This window comes from Xyrauchen texanus, chromosome 6 (assembly GCF_025860055.1).
Source record: "Xyrauchen texanus isolate HMW12.3.18 chromosome 6, RBS_HiC_50CHRs, whole genome shotgun sequence".
NCBI lineage: Eukaryota > Metazoa > Chordata > Actinopteri > Cypriniformes > Catostomidae > Xyrauchen > Xyrauchen texanus.
In genome coordinates, this window is record NC_068281.1 from 8,869,019 (window position 1) to 8,891,771 (window position 22,753).

At 40.0% G+C, this 22,753-nt stretch overlaps 2 protein-coding genes across 2 annotated transcripts in view; both read left to right on the forward strand.

Annotated features, from left to right (window-relative positions):
* The window catches only part of capn10 (calpain 10), a 139,720-nt gene that overhangs the window by 53,666 nt on the left and 63,301 nt on the right, over positions 1–22,753 (forward strand). The gene's annotated exons all lie outside the window — the stretch shown is intronic.
* LOC127645515 (von Willebrand factor A domain-containing protein 5B2-like) overlaps positions 1–22,753 on the forward strand; it is a 31,282-nt gene that overhangs the window by 2,313 nt on the left and 6,216 nt on the right. The window contains exons 4-15 of the mRNA XM_052129160.1: positions 1,871–2,096; positions 2,572–2,729; positions 6,660–6,791; positions 9,404–9,528; positions 9,701–9,877; positions 10,345–10,455; positions 14,222–14,424; positions 15,578–15,692; positions 16,255–16,446; positions 18,034–18,268; positions 21,599–21,876; positions 21,981–22,218. Coding sequence (XP_051985120.1) covers positions 1,871–2,096; positions 2,572–2,729; positions 6,660–6,791; positions 9,404–9,528; positions 9,701–9,877; positions 10,345–10,455; positions 14,222–14,424; positions 15,578–15,692; positions 16,255–16,446; positions 18,034–18,268; positions 21,599–21,876; positions 21,981–22,218 — 2,190 coding nt within the window. The remainder of the gene's footprint in view (positions 1–1,870; positions 2,097–2,571; positions 2,730–6,659; positions 6,792–9,403; positions 9,529–9,700; positions 9,878–10,344; positions 10,456–14,221; positions 14,425–15,577; positions 15,693–16,254; positions 16,447–18,033; positions 18,269–21,598; positions 21,877–21,980; positions 22,219–22,753) is intronic.

Sequence of the window (22,753 nt, forward strand, 5' to 3'; positions counted from 1 at the left end):
CATACACACAGACATGTACAGTACTTACATTTGTGTCCCACTGGCTCACACAATCTCATCAATGTTTCAACTGAGACGTTCAAAGATGCTCAATTTTGCAATCAAAAGTCATAGAACTCAATACGAACTCAAACATTTCTCATTAAATTCTTCCAAGACTAAATGATCAGAGCTATGCTGTCCGCATGTAGCTCTATACTCTTACTGTGTGTGATCATTTGTCTCATTTGTGTCTATTTTTATTTCTTCTAAGGAATTTTAGGAGAAACATCTGTGACAGTTCATACATGAATATAACATAACTGAAATTAAGTCTCATGTGCTTTAAAAGAACAACCTCTGAGCAACACTTGCATGGTGTGCTCTTCAACACTGGTCCATTTCATTAAGATGATGGTTGCTGAAATATCTCATGTCAAAAAATTACAACAGCATCCTCTCCTCCCTCACCCCATCCGAAAACACACACACTTACCCACAGTCACTAAATCACTATGGCGGTTATTGAACAGTAATCAGTACAATCCGGTTAAGGTTTGCGAGACATGCCATCTCCCCACCACTGGAGTAGTCTTAAAGCACTTATTCTATATCAGCCTCCTAAAATCAACTCTTTCCAGTATTTGCTTGGAATTGTCACAGGCTTTTGTCACTGTTCACTAGCACACACTACAATGGTGTATTTCCTGTTCTTGTAAATCTTGTGTTCTCTGCTCTTTGTGCTTGTCCACCTTGAAATGTACGAGCAGCGTTCATTATTATGGAGAGCTGTTTTGGCTCTGTGCCTGTTGTAGGTGATCCTTACATTAATATACAGATGCAGTCATGTTCAGAAGTCTGAGTCCACTAGTAAAAATGCTTCTATTTTGCACATTTTTCCAATGTAAAATTATTTGACTCCAGTGTTTTAGTCCAGGTGTGGGTCCTTTTTTATGCCAAATATTCACTTGAACTTTCACTTCCAGATGTAAAAGTGTAGATAAAAAAAAAAAGACTTACATTTTGAGCTGTTTCTCACACATACATATTAAATCGTTTCAGAAGATAATGGATTTGACTACTGGAGTTTTGGAGCTACAAAGGTCTGATTATCATTCACTTTCATTGTATGGAACTACAGAGCTGAAATATTCTTCTGAAAATCTTTGTTTGTGTTCAGCAGAAGAAAGTCATACATCTGGGATGGTATGAGGGTGAGTAAATGATTAGAGAATTTTCAATTTTGGGTGAACTATCATTTTGATTTAAATATTTACATTTTGTGATATGTATACTTAATTAGCATTTGGTTTGTTCCTCTTTTGCTTTAATGACAGCATACATACATACATACATCTAGCTTGTATGGTCTCAACAGGTTTTGCAAAAACCTGATGATCCATCTTATCCCAGCATGATGTGAGAATGTTAAAAGAGCCAAAGAGCATTTTGTGTGCTTCAATGGAAGTAAGGAAGTCGGACCTTTTGTAATGGTCAATGTGACAAATTTGCATAGTTACCTACTGTATATAGTGCAGAGTCTTAACTATTTTGCATTCAATTTCAGTAAAAATATTTATTTGTTTTAAACATTTCGCAGTCCTTAAACTTTGTTTATTTCAAGATTTAAATTACATTTTGAATGACAGATTTTCAATGTGGACTCAGACTTTTGAACCCAACTATATCTCAAATTAGTTTCCTGTTTCAGGGCAGGCCTGCTGTCTTTGTGAAAATTCTGAAGCACAAAATCAATAATTGTTTGTCTCGCAACAAAAAGCGGGATGCTGGATTGTACCCCAAAACCAAATTTCCCAACATCCTATTTACATTTTTTTGAGAACATGTTTCATTTCAGATTGTTGTGTCTTGCTTCCGTTTCCTGTTTAAGGTCATCTATTGCTGGATGAGGACCTGGAGAGGAACACCTTCATTGTGAGCACAGGCCAGATTGGACCTCTAGAAATTGTGTCCATTGTCATCAGTACCACCCTTGAACTCCCTACCCTTGAAAATGGTGCAATCCGCCTGGTCTATCCCACAGTGCTCACACCTATAGTCAGAGCTCGGCTTCAACCAAGCAAAAGTGAAAATGTGGGGAAATCAGAGGAGAATAGGTAAAGTTATACATTTTGTTATTATTTGTATTAATATTATCAAGAATTGTTTTTACATTCGTGAAACATGTGTTAGGCTTCAAAAAACAGCACAAGTAACATTTTATGAAGAAAATGCGGTAAAAATCCCATGTTTCTATAATATTCTGGTGCCGAGATATGGCCCTGAACATACAGTCTGCACACTTTTTATTAACCCAGCTGTTTAATCATCCGCCGAACAAAGATCTTACTTTAATTTGCCTTGTAAAGTGATAGCAAATCTCTCTTCAAAAAGTCACACAAATTGAGGTATCATTCATGTTCAATACTTCATATAATAATCAGATTGTGATTGAAAATTGTCTTGGCAAACACTACTATTAATACACCCAACACTATTTCATTGACAATTAAATTTGCACAATGTGAATAATAAATTGCGAAAATTGTGCGTTTGACCTTCCAAAAATCCCATCTCATGTCTCTCCTTCAGCCCAACTACGTGCTTTGGCAGTGTGTCAGGGAAGCAGGAGAGGGTGCTAGGAGTTGGGCTGCAGTGTGCTCATGCTCTGCTCACCAGTTCTGCCATGAACCTTTCGCCTTACCAGCTTAGCTTCCAGCTTCTGGTCAGAGGAGCCTGTCTGCTTGCCGGTAACATTGTCTAATTCATTCAAACCAAAATTACATTATTTGTAATTTAAAGAGACGATTCAGCCAAAAATGAAAATTAATTCATCACTTTCTCACCCTCATGTTGTTCCAAACACATATGACTTTCTTCTGTGAAACACAAAAAGAGATGTTAGGCAGAATGTTAGCCTCAGTCACCATTCACTTTCAGTGCATACATTTTCCATACAGTGACAGTGAATGGTGACAGGCTCTCAGTCCCTAACAGTCCCTAACACTAACAAAAGAGAAAGTCACGAAGGTGTGTAAATAATGGCAGAATTTTCATTTATTTATTTAGGTCACCATTATAATTACAGTCAGATGTATTGTAATTAGAAAGCATATTATTTTCGGAAAGGTCTTGAACTTTCTGAAGGACTACAGGTAAGGTGGGCTCCAAAATGTTCCTATCTGTCTGCTAAAGTCACGTAGACAAGAAATCATGAGCCCCTTTTCTCCTGTTTGGCTTTAGAGAGCAATTTTAAATTCATGCAGGTCCAGTCTCTGCTCTGTAATAATTTAGTTAGACTAAAACTTGGCATGACTATCAGTGATTAGATAGATATCATTGAGCCTGCCAAACAGAGCCAAAGCATGTCTGTGAGGTAGAGAGTGTATGGATCAGGCTCCGGGCCACTAGAATGGAGAAAAGAGATGGAGGAAGGGTGCTAGAGAGTCCTAAATCACAGTGACGCTGTTCTGTTCTCAAGGAAAGTGGCTGCTCTGTTTCAAATGTCTGGACTTTAACAGAAACTAAGCAGGGCACTTCAGATATGTTGGTACTGCACAGAAAAGTATGGGATGATCCAAAATAATATATCTGTATACGTATATATATATATATATATATATACAGTGAGGAAAATAAGTATTTGAACACCCTGCTATTTTGCAAGTTCTCCCACTTAGAAATCATGGAGGGGTCTGAAATTGTCATCGTAGGTGCATGTCCACTGTGAGAGACATAATCTAAAAAAAAAATCCAGAAATCACAATGTATGATTTTTTTAACTATTTATTTGTATGATACAGCTGCAAATAAGTATTTGAACACCTGAGAAAATCAATGTTAATATTTGGTACAGTAGCCTTTGTTTGCAATTACAGAGGTCAAACGTTTCCTGTAGTTTTTCACCAGGTTTGCACACACTGCAGGAGGGATTTTGGCCCACTCCTCCACACAGATCTTCTCTAGATCAGTCAGGTTTCTGGGCTGTCGCTGAGAAACACGGAGTTTGAGCTCCCTCCAAAAATTCTCTATTGGGTTTAGGTCTGGAGACTGGCTAGGCCACGCCAGAACCTTGATATGCTTCTTGGTTATCCTGGCTGTGTGCTTCGGGTCATTGTCATGTTGGAAGACCCAGCCTCGACCCATCTTCAATGTTCTAACTGAGGGAAGGAGGTTGTTCCCCAAAATCTCGCAATACATGGCCCCGGTCATCCTCTCCTTAATACAGTGCAGTCGCCCTGTCCCATGTGCAGAAAAACACCCCCAAAGCATGATGCTACCACCCCCATGCTTCACAGTAGGGATGGTGTTCTTGGGATGGTACTCATCATTCTTCTTCCTCCAAACACGGTTAGTGGAATTATGACCAAAAAGTTCTATTTTGGTCTCATCTGACCACATGACTTTCTCCCATGACTCCTCTGGATCATCCAAATGGTCATTGGCAAACTTAAGACGGGCCTTGACATGTGCTGGTTTAAGCAGGGGAACCTTCCGTGCCATGCATGATTTCAAACCATGACGTCTTAGTGTATTACCAACAGTAACCTTGGAAACGGTGGTCCCAGCTCTTTTCAGGTCATTGACCAGCTCCTCCCGTGTAGTTCTGGGCTGATTTCTCACCTTTCTTAGGATCATTGAGACCCCACGAGGTGAGATCTTGCATGGAGCCCCAGTCCGAGGGAGATTGACAGTCATGTTTAGCTTCTTCCATTTTCTAATGATTGCTCCAACAGTGGACCTTTTTTCACCAAGCTGCTTGGCAATTTCCCCGTAGCCCTTTCCAGCCTTGTGGAGGTGTACAATTTTGTCTCTAGTGTCTTTGGACAGCTCTTTGGTCTTGGCCATGTTAGTAGTTGGATTCTTACTGATTGTATAGGGTGGACAGGTGTCTTTATGACCTCAAACAGGTGCATCTAATTTAGGATAATAAATGGAGTGGAGGTGGACATTTTAAAGGCAGACTAACAGGTCTTTGAGGGTCAGAATTCTAGCTGATAGACAGGTGTTCAAATACTTATTTGCAGCTGTATCATACAAATAAATAGATAAAAAATCATACATTGTGATTTCTGGATTTTTCTTTTTAGATTATGTCTCTCACAGTGGACATGCACCTACGATGACAATTTCAGACCCCTCCATGATTTCCAAGTGGGAGAACTTGCAAAATAGCAGGGTGTTCAAATACTTATTTTCCTCACTGTATATATATATATATAGACTCAATAAGCATTTTATAAGGAAGACCTGTACACCTACTTACTCGTGTGATTATCTAATCAGCCAATCGTGTGGCAGCAGTGCAATGCATAAAATCAAGCAGAAATGGGTCAGGAGCTTCAGTTAATGTTCACATCAACCATCAGAATGGGGTAAAATGTGCTCTCAGTGATTTTGACTGTGACATGATTGTTGGTGCCAGATGGGCTGGTTTGAATATTTCTGTAACTGCTGATTTTCTGGGATTTTCACACACAACAGTCTCTAGTGTTTACTCAGAATGGTGCCAAAAACAAAATGTGTTCTATATTGTTCCTAATAAAGTGCTTAGAGACTGTATACAGCTCATACGTCTTGGCATGCTCTCTACCAGTCATTCACATTGCTGTTGGGTGACTTTATGCCACTCCTGGCACAAAAATTCAAGCAGATCGGCATTGTTTGGGCCATCCATCTTCATTTTGATCACATTCCAGAGGTTTTCAATGGGGTTCAGGTCTGGAGATTGGGCTGGCCATGGCAGGGTCATGTGTGGCATGGAGAATTGTCCATCTGGAAAAAACAATCATCAGAGTTGGGGAACTTTGTCTAACTGTTAGACGACCAGGTGGAGGATCGGTGATGATCTGGGGGTGTTCAGCGAGGCAGATTCGTCTTTGTGAGGACGCATGAATCCATATATACACCTTGTATCCATGTACAAGGATATCCTGGAAGAACACTTGCTTCCTTCGGCTCTGACAATGTTCCCGAACTCTGAGGATTGTTTTTTTCAGCAGGACAATGCTCCATGCTACACAGCCAGGTCAATCAAGGTGTGGATGGAGGACCACCAGATCAAGACCCTGTCATGGCCAGCCCAATCTCCAGATCTGAACCCCATTGAAAACCTCTGAAATGTGATCAAGAGGAAGATGGATGGCCACAAACCATCAAACAAAGCCGAGCTCCTTGAATGTTTGCGCCAGGAGTCGCATAAAGTCACCCGACAGCAATGTGAAAGATTGGTAGAGAGCACATACCTATAAATAGTAAATACAGAGAAACTGATCATTTCGGGATCTCTTAATTGAGATTGAGAGCTGCATATACACCTGTAAATATTGTTTGTTTTAATAATTTAATTAGTGGAACTGATCTTGGAGACAAAAACTCAAGTTTTACTCAAGACAAAAACATTATTTTAAGATTCAAAGACTACACTTTCCATTAAACATTATTATGCATCTATATTCACATAAAATTAATGAATTTACAAAAATCATTCTTACTCCACCCAGATAATCAGCATCAATCACTTCAGAATCAATTTCATTACATCCCCTGAAGCTCAGATGTCAAAGATTTCCACCACAATAATAGTTTTTTTATGCAACTAATCAAATCAGTGCTGAAATGTCATGTGCACAAACTCTGTAACCCCAGCAGTAACCTCTATGATGTCTCTCCCTCGTCAGGTCTGGAAAGCCCCACACATGCTCTACGGGCGGATGCTGACCCCAGTGCCCAGTCTGCTTCTGCAACCTACATCACACTGGCAGAGGAGCATCCATGTGACCGACATCTGGAGATAATCCTACACCTGAGCGGTGAGAGTAGGATTTCACCTGTTTAATCACCAGCTTTAAATTGATTTATTTAGCCACTATTGTAATGATGGGGAAGATTGGGATTAGGACAAGACATTAGGCAGACTCAAACTTGAGTCACCCACATGAGCACCTCAAAACAAATTATTAGAGCATGCGTGCTAACCACCTAGCCTCTTTAATCAGTGTCCCTTCGTGGCGGTGATGTCAGACAGTTTGTCAAATTTGCTACCCCCTCCAAGGGAAAGGGTCAGCATGGGGTTATGGTGAATCTCTCAAGAGTTTCACAGCACAAGGTTTATCATTTTAAGGTATGTCGGTCCATTCAACAGCGATCTTGGTAACTTGCCCTAAAAGCTTTATTTTCCTGTCATGCAAGGATAGCTCCTATTTATATAAATGGAGAAAAAACTAAATTCCACAAACTGTTGGCTTACGTTAAGAAGCATGCCAAGTCACAATTGGTAAATGGTAACAACAATGACAACCATTCAAATACAGCTAAAATCTACAGTCAGGTCCATAAATATTGGGACATCGACATCTTTTTGGCTCTATACACCACCATGAAATGAAACGAACAAAGTGTGCTTTAACTGCAGACTTTCAGCTTTAATTTGAGGGTATTTACATCCAAATCAGGTGAACAGTGTAGGAATTACAACAGTTTGTATATGTGCCTCCCACTTTTTAAGGGACCAAAAGTAATGGGACAGATTAACAATCATAAATCAAACTTTCACTTTTTAATACTTGGTTGCAAATCCTTTGCAGTCAATTACAGCCTGAAGTCTGGAACGCATAAACATCACCAGACGCTGGGTTTCATCCCTGGTGATGCTCTGCCAGGCCTCTACTGCAACTGTCTTCAGTTCCTGCTTGTTCTTGGGGCATTTTCCTTCAGTTTTGTCTTCAGCAAGTGAAATGCATGCTCAATCGGATTCAGGTCAGATGATTGACTTGGCCATTGCATAACATTCCACTTCTTTCCTTAAAAACTCTTTGGTTGCTTTCGCAGTATGCTTCGGGTCATTGTCCATCTGTACTGTGAAGTGCCGTCCAATGAGTTCTGAAGCATTTGGCTGAATATGAGCAGATAATATTGCCCGAAACACTTCAGAATTCATCCTGCTGCTTTTGTCAGCAGTCACATCATCAATAAATACAAGAGAACCAATTCCATTGGCAGCCATACATGCCCACGCCATGACACTACCACCACCATGCTTCACTGATGAGGTGGTATGCTTTGGATCATGAGCAGTTCCTTTCCTTCTCCATACTCTTCTCTTCCCATCAATCTGGTACAAGTTGATCTTTGTCTCATCTGTCCATAGGATGTTGTTCCAGAACTGTGAAGGCTTTTTTAGATGTTGTTTGGCAAACTCTAATTTGGCTTTCCTGTTTTTGAGGCTCACCAATGGTTTACATCTTGTGGTGAACCCTCTGTATTTACTCTGGTGAAGTCTTCTCTTGATTGTTGAATTTGACACACATACACCTACCTCCTGGAGAGTGTTCTTGATCTGGCCAACTGTTGTGAAGGGTGTTTTCTTCACCAAGGAAAGAATTCTTCGGTCATCCACCACAGTTGTTTTCCGTGGTCTTCCGGGTCTTTTGGTGTTGCTGAGCTCACCGGTGCGTTCTTTCTTTTTAAGAATGTTCCAAACAGTTGATTTGGCCACACCTAATGTTTTTGCTCTCTCTCTGATGGGTTTGTTTTGATTTTTCAGCCTAATGATGGCTTGCTTCACTGATAGTGAAGCTCTTTGGATCTCATATTGAGAGTTGACAGCAACAGATTCCAAATCCCAATAGCACACTTGAAATGAACTCTGGACCTTTTATCTGCTCCTTGTAAATGGGATAATGAGGGAATAACACACACCTGGCCATGGAACAGCTGAGCAGCCAATTGTCCCATTACTTTTGGTCCCTTAAAAAGTGGGAGGCACATATACAAACTGTTGTAATTCCTACACCGTTCACCTGATTTGGATGTAAATACCCTCAAATTAAAGCTGAAAGTCTGCAGTTAAAGCACATCTTGTTCGTTTCATTTCAAATCCATTGTGGTGGTGTATAGAGCCAAAAAGATTAGAATTGTGTCGATGTCCCAATATTTATGGACCTGACTGTATGTTGTTTGGGTTTGTCTACATCATTTGTTAATGAGCATGCATATTCTGGAACCAAAAAAAAGCAATGCCTTTACTTAAGGTGATTGGCTCTTTTAACTGGAAGCCAGCACTTCCTACAACCACCATATTGAGTATTGGGTTTCTCTCATTAATGATTTCTATGAGTTTTCCATCTCCTTCTTTAATATGAGGTGTCTGATTTAATAGTTTTGCTGGCCTCAAAGATGGTTATCCTTCCCATAGATACATAAGAGATTAGTAGAGATACATATTCTCTACTAGACACATGTTTAATTCTGATGACAATGTAGTTCAGGGTACAGAGAGTAATTTGTTGTAACTACTGTAAGTAGTCACATTTATTACCATTTTTTAGTCTACCTATTTTTCCCTAGACAACCATGTTGAGCAAAGTAAATCATAATCATCATTTTGTCACTTTAATCACTTGCAAGATGTTGTTGCCAACAGAGCCTCATAGCCCACTGGTCATCCTGGAGAGGGGTCGGCTCACCTTTAGTGAATATGAGCAGCAGATCCGTGCCCGTCGTGATTTCATTCGCTGTGCCCGTAAGGAGGCAGAACCTGAGAAGAGGGTAAAATTATTCATTTGAGACAATTCCATTGCTTCCGAGTCATTTTTTGTTATTAATATTTTTCCAAACTTTCAGTTAATCTGAGAATCTCATTTGCAATTTTTTGCTGGTTTTGTCCGTGGCTACTCAATTTTTAAACTTGCATGTGCGTGTGTGTATGTGTTTCTCCCAGCTGGACTTCGTGCGAAGGCGTTACCATAAGGATCTGCTCCTGAACCCTGTCCTGATGCTTAATTTCAGCCCAGACCTTCTATCAGAACCAACAGAGCTGCAGCAGGCCAGCAGAGAGCTCATCTTCCTCATTGACAACAGCAACAACATGACACAGCACAACATAAACAAGATCAAGGTTCTAATGACCTCCTCTAAAAGTGGCTGTTCTTCAAAGGCCAGACAATATAGATCAAATGCAGTGATATGCACTGATTGTTTTACTACATCAGGCCATAATTCATGGGCAACAAATACAATGATTTGCTTATATATACAGTAGATTATTTTCATACTTTTATCTTTGATCTATTCTACTTTTTTCTTCATGTGTTCTTTGAAATTGCCATTGCTGCCAGAACTTAGTGGTTTTCGTTTAAAGGGACATTAAGGTTTTAGACAACTTTACAACACAAGTAACATTTATTTAATTTTGCTAATAAAACTCTGAAATTGCTTTTAACACTTCCCAGTTGCTTACACATTTAAGGATGAGTCAAAATTATTGTCTATGGTAGCAAGGTGGCAGCATGTCAAACATGTAGTACATACAGTTAAGTTGAAAATAACCAGAAATATTCCTTTAAGACCAATTCTCTATGACAGGAGGGGATGCTGGTTGCCATTAAGAGTCTACCGACCCGTACAATGCTAAACATCTCCGGCATCTGCTCTGCAGTCCGACCTCTGTTCAGTTCCAGCAAACCCTGCACAGATGTGAGTGTTTCTTTTCTCTAGTTTCTGTCAAATTCCATTGGCTCAGCGGTTAAGGCTCTGGGTTACTGACTTAAAGGTTGAGGTTCAAGCCCCAGCCCCAGCACCATCAAGATACCACTGTTGGGCCCTTGAGCAAGGCCTTTGACACTGTCTGCTCCAGGGGCACTGTTTCATAGCTGACCCTGCGCTCTGACCCCATCTTAGTTGGGATATGTGAAAACAACAGCATTTCATTGGCTCTGTAACTGTATTCTGCACAATGACAATAAAGTTGAATCTTAATCTTAAATGGAGAAGACAGAAAAACATCCAAAAGATGTTTTCCAAGCTCATATGACTTTCTTTTTTTACTTGGAACACAACAGGTAATAACATTTTCTTTCTGTAACCAGTACTGTTTGACTTGCTCCGAGTGGGATTTGAACCGGTGTCAGGTGCCATGGGAGGCATGCATGCTAACGAGGAGGCTAAAGGCTACAGCCTTCACACACAGCACACATGTCCCAGCTGGCTCCCGTTACATTTGCATCTTTTTTTTCTCCATACAATGCATGTGAATACTGAGTAAAGCTGCCAGTTCCTAATATTCTGTCTAACATCACCTTTTGCATTCCAAGGAAAAAGGAAGTCATACAGAGTTGGAACAAAAAGAGGGTATGAGTAATTGATGATATATTTTAATCATAAACTGTTCGTTTTTCAATTGATTGTATTTTTTCAGAGAAATTCAATCCAGAAAAACTGGAGACTTTGAATGGTCTAATTCACAGTATTCTTGACATGTATGCTTGAGTTGGTTGACATTTACCTGTGAGTGACCTGGTGTGATTAGATAACAATATCTGTTCTGGTCACTACTACTGGTTGCCATGACGCTGCAATATCAGTTTCAAGCAGGTCCAGGGTCTGGAAAGGATAAAGTGTTTTAAAACAGGCAGAGCCATATGGCACGGCAAGGCATTTTACAGCATCCAATGATCACAAAACAAACTTGTTTTGCTCCATCATGCACCACAGCTCACCTTTACAGTCTCTGTATTTGTAGTAGTTGAGTTTTTCACATCAAACTGGTTTAAATTAAATATTGCAGGTTGAAAAATTATGATGGTGTTTTGATGCCACATAAAAAAGTAATTAGAATTGCATCCTTATATTTGGAGTACAGTAAAAAAATTACAAGAATAAAAGTAAAAATTTTAAGAATAAAATAAAATCATTATGAAATTACATTTGTAATATTTTAAGCATAAATCTTGAGGAAAGTAACATTAAAGTGATTTTGTAGACATGGAGCATCTTACATACAGTAAATGCCACTAACCAGGGAGACAACATTGTCTATGCAACTTCCTCGTCAACTTAGCCAAGCTAAATTTGTGGGAAGTTTTTGCGAGGTCTCTGTTCATGAATGAGGTGTGCATTAGTACAGGAGTTTTCAACATATGGGTGCCTTTCAAGGGATACGTGCTATGCAGGCTTGCACTAAAGTGAATCTTAAATTAAATGGAACTGCTGTGAATTTGCAACTTAAGCTTTGTTGGTCATCTTAACTTATGTTGCTTGATATTTTAAGATGGAGTAATGCCTAATGGAGTTTCGCTTAAGTGAGACTTAGAACTTAAGTGCTCAGATACTGGAGCTGTCCAGTCCAAGGGTGCTGAAACTTTTGGCCAATATGTCCAGGATTTTGTCTTCTCAACATGAAAGTAATGTGATAATACTAACAAACATGGAAGTTGTTTGTGACGTTGTTGAGGCGCCAAGATTTATTAACTATTGCAGAATTTAGTTAAAGAAATAGTGATGTCTTTAGTAAGACAGAGTTTCAAATGTACTAATTCTCAACTTTATAGAGATTAATGAATTTGACTCAAGAAATGCATGTAATGTGAATGCACTCTATGTGAATCATAAGGGGATCTCATGTAGCCTAAAATTTTGTTTCTTTGGCTGGAAACTGAACAGATGTGCACAGAACAGGAATAAATGACAGACGTCAGTAATGAACTATAGACCTATCTAAATATTAATAGATCATCTGGTTACAGTTCTAGGCACTCTGCACTTGTAGCCTTACTGCCATCATGCAGCATGTAATTTGTGACTGTCATGTAAACAGACTATAGGACTATTTGAACCATCCATTGGAGGGAGGAAGAAGAGGAGGAGGAAGAGAGAGAGAGAGAGTGACTTGCTCATTGCACACTCTCATTCTAATCTCCTTTGTTAACCATGTTTTAATTATTTATTTTGGCCTATTTATTTAAGTTTTAAACTGCAGGGTCACATTACGCATATACTGTATATCTGTTTAAAAATCATCTTTCTATTGCCATTATAGTTATGCTTATCAAAAAAGTCCAATAAAACTTTATTCTGTATTATGTGTCATTTAAATTTAGATCTATCATTAGACCCAATTTAGGCCTATCCTATCGCATGCGCAGACTGCTGAGACAGCCTATTGATTTTAATGCAATTTTTTCCACACATTTTATCTGAAACAGTGTGTAATGGCTTTCCAATGACTAAAATACATGTACATTAATACAATTTATTAAATGTACCTTTTCCTCTGATAAACTGTGAAAAATGTGAGAAAGATAAATTTAAGTTGCTCTTAATGGTCTTAAGAGCGGTTTAAAGCTCTTGTTAATTTACAAGCATTTTTACGCAATACTTAGAAAAGATGCTTTTGGGAAACGCGCTGTAGAGATTAAGTAGGCTACTGATGCTGCTGGCTCTGCGTCCGTTCTATCATTGTGATAATGATGCTCTGTAGCCTACATTTTATTTTCTATTGTGTTTTTTTTTTCTCAAAATATTTCTTCTCACGCAATATACTGTACTACTTTATTCTCATAATGCTACGACTTTATTCTCATAATTTTTACTTTACTCTCGAAATCATATTTTTTTTATTTTATTTTAACATGGCAGTAAAACACCGTCATAAAGCAATATTACCACAGAGAGTAATTTGTTAGTTTGTTTTTAAAAACTGAGGATAACTTTGGCAGATGGTAGTATAAATAGTGATATATGCTATTCACACTAAGTTCAAATGGTGATAAATGCTATTTGCACCTGTTGCAAATAGGGGCAGATGCTTTTGCATCCCTAATTAAATACTTACTAGCATACATTATAGGGGCATCACAGCAGCATATTTACTCTTTTTATTTAGAGTCCTGTAGACACCTTTCACCAACCCCTAAACCTAAACTTCCTTTATAAAAGTTAACCATGATTTCACTATAGTAAAAATAGTATCACCGTAGAATTTTGTAGTAAAATCAAAGTAACCACAAAATGAAACATGGTTACTATATTAAAACCATATTACTATAGTAAAACCATGGTTCATTTTACCCATTTCAAACCTTTCTCTAAAATCCACAACCTTCACAGTGCCCAAATCACTATGAGGAAATCAACCTTTATAAAAAGTGAAAAAGTGAGACAAAAGGCAAAATCGAACCCAGGTCATTTGAAAAAACCACTGCAGTGACACCCTTAAATTTGTCTTTTTCCACCAGACTATTGAAGTGCAAATAGTCGCGCTGTGTGGCAGGTGCTATTTACATCAAGTTCATTTCGTCACACCAAATGATTTTCTTCGGTAATTTACAACATGCCATAGATGTTTTCAAAAGAGTTTAAGTTATATTTGACCTGCAATATTTATTTTAACATGATTTTTACATTATTATATTAGGGCTCAATATAAAAGGGATTGTCATTCCCTGCATCTCTTTTTTCTCAGAGCACAGTGATTCAGGCATTGGAGTATGTCCAGAAGATGCATACAGACCAAGGTTGTGCTAACCTGTGGGGAGCGCTCTCCTGGAGCTATCGGCAGCCCGTCCACCGTAGCTGCCCACGACAACTCTTTATCCTAATGAATGGAACGCTGAACATTGTAGGCCGTGTGTTAGAGTTGGTCAGAAGGAATGCCTGTAACGTTAGGTAACACCTATAATATACTGTAAAACAGTACTTATTAAACACTTAATAAATCACTTCATCTGACTACTTACAGGACCTTTCACTACTTACATCAGTAAAAAACATCTTATTATATGTAAAAGCCATTAAAGCCAGATCCAACACATACCGTGATACCAATATCTCAAGGAAATGCAAAGAATACAAGATTGATACTATCAGTGTCACATGGTTTCCTGGAATGCAGGGAATCTTGTAACTGCAGGCAAACACCTTTAACAAGAAGCTAAACACCTTCAAAACTAACTTTAAAACCAACAAAACACATTTCACATCAGTAAAGGTGCCGTTTTACACTCAGTTTTACTTTTAATAAATTAATTGTAATTTTGTAACATCTGTATAAAATCATGTTAGGACCACACGACCAGCTGAAAACCATTTGCTTAATCACAGTAACCACCCCATTATTGGACATTAGATTAGTCATGGCTGGTTGTGAATAGTACATTTCCACAAATGGCATCAGTAACTAAAACGATTGCATTTGATTGATGGTGCATCCGTGCCTCCTGGTGTCAGTATTAGTCCAAGACGACACAAACAAAAAATTATTTTATCACATTTAACATGAGCAATAGCTTTCACATCCGCTAACGCTTTTAAAACTGGCCAAACACCCTTTACATCAGTAAACGCTTCTAACACCAGCTACATTTAGATGCATTTTATATAGGGCCACAAATACATAAATCTTTCACTGTACTGCAACACAGACTCATTATTGATACTCAGTCATGACATTTTAAAAGCCTTCGACCCAGACGGAGCAGACCTGAATTCCAAACAGCCTTTGTGTGTGTGTCGCCTGGCTTCTGTTTCCCTTTAGACATTTAATTAGTGAAATGGTCTAGATTATGCTAAGGGGAATACTAAACATCTATCTTTCAAGTCCTTGGAGCATACTGGCAATCTGTCGAAGAAGAATATCTATGTCTTTAGTCATGAGAAATCCTTACTGTGATGTTCAAACAGACATTATACCATTTACAGTATAAACACTATGCATATGTATAATTCAAATAATATAATGTCATTTCGTTCATTTGTGTGACTGCTTTTACATTTTGGTATAAATGCATATTGTGACATAATATTTTCTATATTTTTCCAGGTGTTTCGGCCTGGGCCTTGGTCCACACGCATGTCGGAGGCTACTGCAGGGTGTTGCCAAGGTTACAGGAGGCAGTGCAGAGTTTCTCAGTGAGGAAGAGAGGCTTCAGCCAAAGGTACAAGAGTGCACAGCGACCTCTTCAGGAAGCAGAACAAGCAAACAAAGAATCTGACATCTGATTATTTGGCACATGCCTATTAAATATCATAAACGTAAAAAAATATTTCTGCTAGACAGTTTTAAAAGTGCATTCATCTTATTTACAACACACATCTAACTAGGTCCACTCAGAATCTGTGTACTCACTTCAACATTTTCCGAATTCCTGCATTTGAATTCAAGGATATGGAAATAATTTAAACATGGTAAATGAACCAAAGAGTTTTAAGACTGTTATCGGTATATGTAAGCATTATTAAAATAGAATAAATTACTTAATAAACACATAATAAACAAACATGCATGGGCAGGAGAATGTGTAGAACTTGAATGACGGAGGTTCGAATTCTGCAGATATCGGTACAGCTTTTCACAGATTTCTGCAGGGACAGGCCTGTTAACAATGCAACAATAAATTGAGCATTAGAACATTTAAATAAATAAGGTCATGTTTAAATTGATAGTGTATTTATGTGATGTTGTAGTCTAGTTAATAATGTTTAGATTCTTCTCTAAAGCTGATTAAGTGTCTGAAGAAAGCTCTTGAACCTGTGCTGACGGATGTACGGATCGACTGGTATGTGCCAGACAACGTGGAGGCCCATCTCTCACCCAATGAAATACCTCCGCTCTACCCGGGCAACTGCCTGATTGGCTACTGTACTCTATATGACGTGTCTGGATTCAGGGTCCAAAAAAGTGAGGTGAGAGTGTGTATATATAAAACTTTTTTTCTGTGTTTTTCTGTTCAATTTATGCAAAATTATAAGTAGGTTTTGTTAGTATAGAGTCAGTGTGTGAATTACAGGGGGAGGGGGGTATAAAGGCTTGAAGGATGTCAAAACAAGATGTTGGGGGGGTTGTAGAATGTACTCTCAATATGAAGCTTTAATTGTAAATATGTATATGTATATGGCTCTGTTTGATTTTAAATTGTAATCTTGGCCACACCATTGACATTGCCTGAGCAGGGGTGTTAATTTAAGGATGCTCACTTATTCCTCACATGTATAGAGAGCAACGAATGTAAGCATCTAAAATGCTTGATTGCTTGATGATTTAACTTCATTCTGATGATTGCAATGAATGAAGCAAGCTGTCAGCTGAAATAACCAAAAAAACCACTAATCTAACAGCTCGTGTTTTACCTGTCAATCAGGCATGCTTTGAAGTTGCATTCATTAGTATAGCAACAATAGGCTGTGAGTACATTTTCTCAGAATCGTCATTGACTGGTAGAAAGAAAAAGAAACAAACAAAACTAAAGCGCTCTATTTGAAATGAAAATAAGATAAATGTTCTTTCGTCATACTGAATAACATTATAAGAATAATGAAAAAAGAAAAATTAATTTATTTTATTAATTTTTCTTTTTTAAATATCCTGATGTAGTGTTGTAAGAAACCCTACTTTTCAATCACCAGTGAAGACAACAAGAGCCAGAGAAAGAGAACAAAGATGGACGTTGAGAAAGTGCATGATAATATTTACATTTAGGTAGTCTATCCATAGAAGTATTGTTTGATTCGTTTTTTTTTACCGATAAATGTATCGGTAACTCATTACAATAAGGTTGTGTCGTGTGTATACATTAACATTACACAATTAATGTGAAATATGAATAATAGTGTTACACCATTTTTAATCATGGTATATGTCAATTTCTACATACTCTAATACAGTTTAATATTCAAATTTAGTAAAGTAACATCATTAAGAACTTGAACTAACAATGAACAATATTTGAATTAAGACAAACCAAGAATTCCAAGATGAACTAATGCATGAAAAAATATTAATTGTTATTTCTTGATACCTAATTTGGATGTGCATGTGTTAACATATATAACCTTAACATAAAGTGTATAATTAAATCATAATCCCCAAGAATAATAGCACCCCCCAACTTTACACAGGAAAGGTTAAAAAGTGATTCTATCACACTAAACTCATGTTGTCTTGTGGCTATACTTTAGAAACAGTGAGTATTTTAATGTTCAAAAATTGGCCCTATTCATTTCCATAGTAAGTGCCTCAATGTAACCCAGATTTTAACTTTTTTTTTTAAGAAAACGAGGGATCAAAATATAATCAATATGCCACAAATGCTGTCAATTGAGCTTTACTTGTATTGAACCTGAAATATTACTTAAAAGAAAGATTAATAAATGCTGTAAAATTATTGTTCGTTGTTAGTTCATATCAATTGATGTTGTTAATTTATGTTAACAAATGGAAATTATTGTAATGTGCTACCATAAAATCTCTTGTTTGTGTGTGCACTTGTTCAACTGTAGGTGACGTCTCGCCCGTACAGAGGCCAGACACGTGGATCGGCCGGGTCAGTTTTCGAGCTCTCTCCCTCCACTTCCGAGCTCCTTCAGCCACTGGTTCCCCCAGAGGAACGAGAGAAAGAGGCAGTGAAAGAGTGCGGAGTGGATGGAGACTTTGAGGATGTGCTGAGAGAAATCTCTCGAGAAATCTCTTCTGAGTTCCACTGCGCACATGCTACAGATAATGCCGTCAGCCCTGGTATAACAGTGGGATTAATTCAGATTAAGATTACTTACTCTCATGTTGTTCCAAACCTCTATGACTTTCCTTCTTCCTTGAAATACAAAAGGAAAAGTTCAGCAGAATGTTGGGGACTGACTGCCTCATTCACCATTAAAATTTTATTGCATCTTTCATCCATACAGGGAAAATCAGAATCAGAATGAGCGTTATTGCCAAGTTTGCTTACACAAAAGTATTTGTCATGGTGACAGTAGCTTCCAGTGCAAGAGGATGCAACATACACATTACAAACATACAAACATATACATTTAAACATATGTACATATAGTGACATAAAATCATTCCAAAATACGATAACAAAAAAAATACAATACGCAATAAAATAAAATAGCGCAATAATATTGTTAGAATATTTTATATACAGATATACAGTTATGTGCAGGTGATGTAATGTATTGAAGATGAGGTAGGACATGTTAATAAACATTAATGAAATATGGATATATGGATAGATTAATGAAGTAGGAATGGATGGATTTAATAGTGCACATGGTTGTATTTATGTTTTTGGGTGAGGAGAAGTAATTAGTCCGTTTTGTTAGGAAGAGAGAGGAGATTCGCTAGATGGATGCTTGGCAGTGCGGTTTGAAGCCTGTCGGAGCTTGACCAGCACGTTTCCCAAGTTTGTGTCTTTCAGCACGCTTATACAGCACCACAGCTCCTCTGACTAAAATGTCCAACAGAACATCTGAATAATCAAAAACTGGTGAAAGATTGTCTCATGTCCTGTAAAACTGATTGGAAATAAATTAGTAAACACAGGACAAACAAACAAAAACAGCAAAAGTACTGGAGAGATTAATGCCGAGGCGGCCATCCATCTGTCACAGTCTGTCTCCATCATGTTTCCTAGGACTCTTATGGATCTAGCTCTGTCCGTATCCTGCTTCTCAAGCAAGGGGACCGTCCAGTTGAGGATCACGCCCGTGAGTTCTTAGAACTAGTGAATTTGGTGCACTATCCAGACCGCTCTCTGTTGGTTTTCTTCCAGACCGGTCTGAATAGTGCACTGAAGGAACCAATGCCTCTGGCTGATCCTCACTTGATGCTCTGTGAATATGTTGAGAAGGCTCTGGAACTTTGCAGTTCCCCTTTCACAGTGGATAATGGCAGGAAACCTTGCCCAAAACCTGCATCCATGGCTCCTTGCTCCAAGCCTGCCATGGCCAACGAGTCAGCGGCTACGCCTGCCACAGCCATCGAGCCAGTGCTCATGCCTGTAGCCTCCCGTCCAAGGAGGTCATTCCACAGTCGCTGCCCGTGCTCCCGACCACGGAGGTCGTTCCCCTGTCTCTGCCCGTGCTCACGACCACGGAGGTCGTTCCCCAATCTCTGCCCGTGCTCATGACCACGACCAGTCTCTGCCCATGCTCACGAACATGGAGGTCATTCCCCAGTCGCTGCCAGCTCTCCTTGAGCCTCCCACGGCTTTGCCTTCCATGGCTCCACCCCTCGAGCCTCCCACAGCTCTGCCTTCCATGACTCCACCCCCCGAGCCTCTCCTGGCTCCGCCTGCCTTCGTCGAGCATCTCCTGGCTCCACCAGCCTACGTTGAGCCTCACCTGGCTCTGCCCTCAGAGTCTTCCACGGCTCCGCCCACTCCTCCAGAGACTTCTCCTCCAGCGGTTTCGGCTGCCCTCCCAGTGACTCCTCTTACAGTGACTCTGCGGGAACGACCCCCGTGCTCCCGACCACGGAGGTTGTTCCCCTGTCTCTGCCCGTGCTCACGACCACGGAGGTCGTTCCCCAATCTCTGCCCGTGCTCATGACCACGACCAGTCTCTGCCCGTGCTCACGAACATGGAGGTCATTCCCCAGTCGCTGCCAGCTCTCCTTGAGCCTCCCACGGCTTTGCCTTCCATGGCTCCACCCCTCGAGCCTCCCACAGCTCTGCCTTCCATGACTCCACCCCCCGAGCCTCTCCTGGCTCCGCCTGCCTTCGTCGAGCATCTCCTGGCTCCACCAGCCTACGTTGAGCCTCACCTGGCTCTGCCCTCAGAGTCTTCCACGGCTCCGCCCACTCCTCCAGAGACTTCTCCTCCAGCGGTTTCGGCTGCCCTCCCAGTGACTCCTCTTACAGTGACTCTGCCTCCTGACCCAGTCCCGGCCCTGTGGCCGCCCCCCCCAGGCCTCCTGACCCAGTCCCGGCTCTGTGGCCGCCCCCCCCAGGCCTCCTGACCCAGTCCCGGCTCTGAGGCCGCCCCCCCAGGGCTCCTGACCCAGTCCCGGCTCTTTGGCCACCCCCCAGGCCTCCTGACCCACTCCTGGCTCTGTGGCCACCCCCCAGATCTCCTGACCTAGTTTCTACTCTGAGGTGGCCACCCCCCCAGACCTCCGGATCCAATCCTTTCCCTGGTGTCTCCTCCCTGGCCACATGGTCATCTTCTGGGTCCCCTTCCTCACCAGTATCTTCTTGCCCTCCTCAGCCATCTTTGAGGTGCCAAGAGTCACAGTCTGTGTCCCTAATGTTTCCTAGGACTCTTCAAAATAAGTGTTTTCCCAGACTACATTTCCCTGTATGCACTGCTCTCATCCCTGCCATCCATTCCAGATTGTCTCTCACCTGTTTTCCATTCCCTCATTAACTTTTGTTTGTATAAATACCCTTTAGATTTTGCATTCCTTCGTCAATTCTTATTTGTTGTGGTTTTGAGTTCCTGTTTGTTGTTTGACTGTCATCATTTTTATTAAAGCCCGCACATAGATCCTACGTCTTCGGTCTCATCTCAGCAACCATTCGTTACACCATCTGAATGGTGAATGAGGCTGTCATTTTGCTTAACATCTCCTTTTGTGTTTCACAGAAGACAGTCATATGGGTTTGGAACAACATGAAGGATAGTAAATGATTACAGATTGTTTATATTTGTGTTAACTATCCCTTTAAAGAAACGTCCACGTTTTGTTTTACAACATAAAATACCTTTCAAAATTCAGATTTGAGTTATGAATGTGTCTAACTTAACCCCCCAAATACTATATGTAATAGTAGTGCCATGGTTATTAAGCTACTTGGACTACTATGAACCCTTTACCACAGAGCACCTTAAGTTTATACCCCACTTTTGAAGCATTCTCTAATATTGGACATTGATTTAGTATGTGTCAAATTTATGTTGTTGAACAATATGTGAACGTTTCTTCAAGTAATGTTCGCCACCATCCTTATTTTACGATAGCCGCTAATCTAAATTCCCTTTTTTACAAGCCAGTGCATGCCGAATTAGCCATCTGGGTTGAGACCAGCTCTATTAACATGGTCGTGTATGTGTGTATGAGCTGTAGGTGGCGAAACTGACTACAGCAGTAGTGATGTGCGCTGGCGTATTCAACAGGATTCATACATTCAGGAACAGTATATGTTGACACGCTGTTCTCTGAGTAGTGAGAGGGCCTTCTCCACTGATTCTCCCCAAGCCGAGTGCTCAATGCTGGGCATGGGTTCTCTGCCACATGGCTTGGAGAGAATAGAGCCTGCACAAGGCAGAGGCCTCTCACGTTGGGAATCACCTTGGGCACAGAACGCCATCTCTTCAGGGGAAACAGATTCTGCATCAGGGGAGGTAACAGTAGCATGAAGCATTTGTATTTAAGAAGTGTGTCTTTGAGATCATGAAAAACATAAATTAAGTCAGGTATATCCAAACTTTTGAGTCTGTGTCTGTAGGCTGGCAAGATTTTAGACTGTGACGAGTCTCATCACAGACAGAAGGCGCTGGCTCGATCTGCTCTGGCTGGCCGAAGTTTCTCATCTCCGCAGGGAGACATGGACATGCACCGCCTGAGAAGGGCGCTAGAGAGGGTCTCATTTGAGCAGGCTGTGGGGGGGCGGCTTGTGGAGAGCGACACAGAAACTCACACCACTTCACAAGGAGCTCTGTCCCGTCCAAGTGTTACAGACTCCAGTGAGGGAATCACACACAAACCTCAACAGTCCCATACTCTTATTCATTAAAGGAAAAGTTCACTCAAAAATGAACATTCTGTCATGATTAACTCACCCTCATGCCATTCCAAACCGGGTTAACTTTCTTTCGGCTGCGGAACACAAACAGAGATGTTTGAATGAATATCCCTGTGTGTCTTTATGATTCACTTTCAAGCTTCAAAAGGGATGCAAAAGTTTTTATGTGACTTCTGTGTCATATTAGCACAAGAAAGTGCTAAAATGACTCACATTTTTGAAGCTTAAATGTGACTTATATTGAAAAGATGGCCCAGGATATATATTAAAATAACTCCTTTTGTGTTCTGTAGAAGAAAGAAAGAGATACGTGTTTGGAACAACATGAGAGTGAGTAAATTATGACAGAATTTTCCTTTTAACATTATACACATAATACGGCTGTCACAATTATGAAATTTGGCTGACGATTAATTGCCAAACAGTTGCGATTATGACAATTAATTGTCTGGTTGGGGCTTTGACGATCATGACGA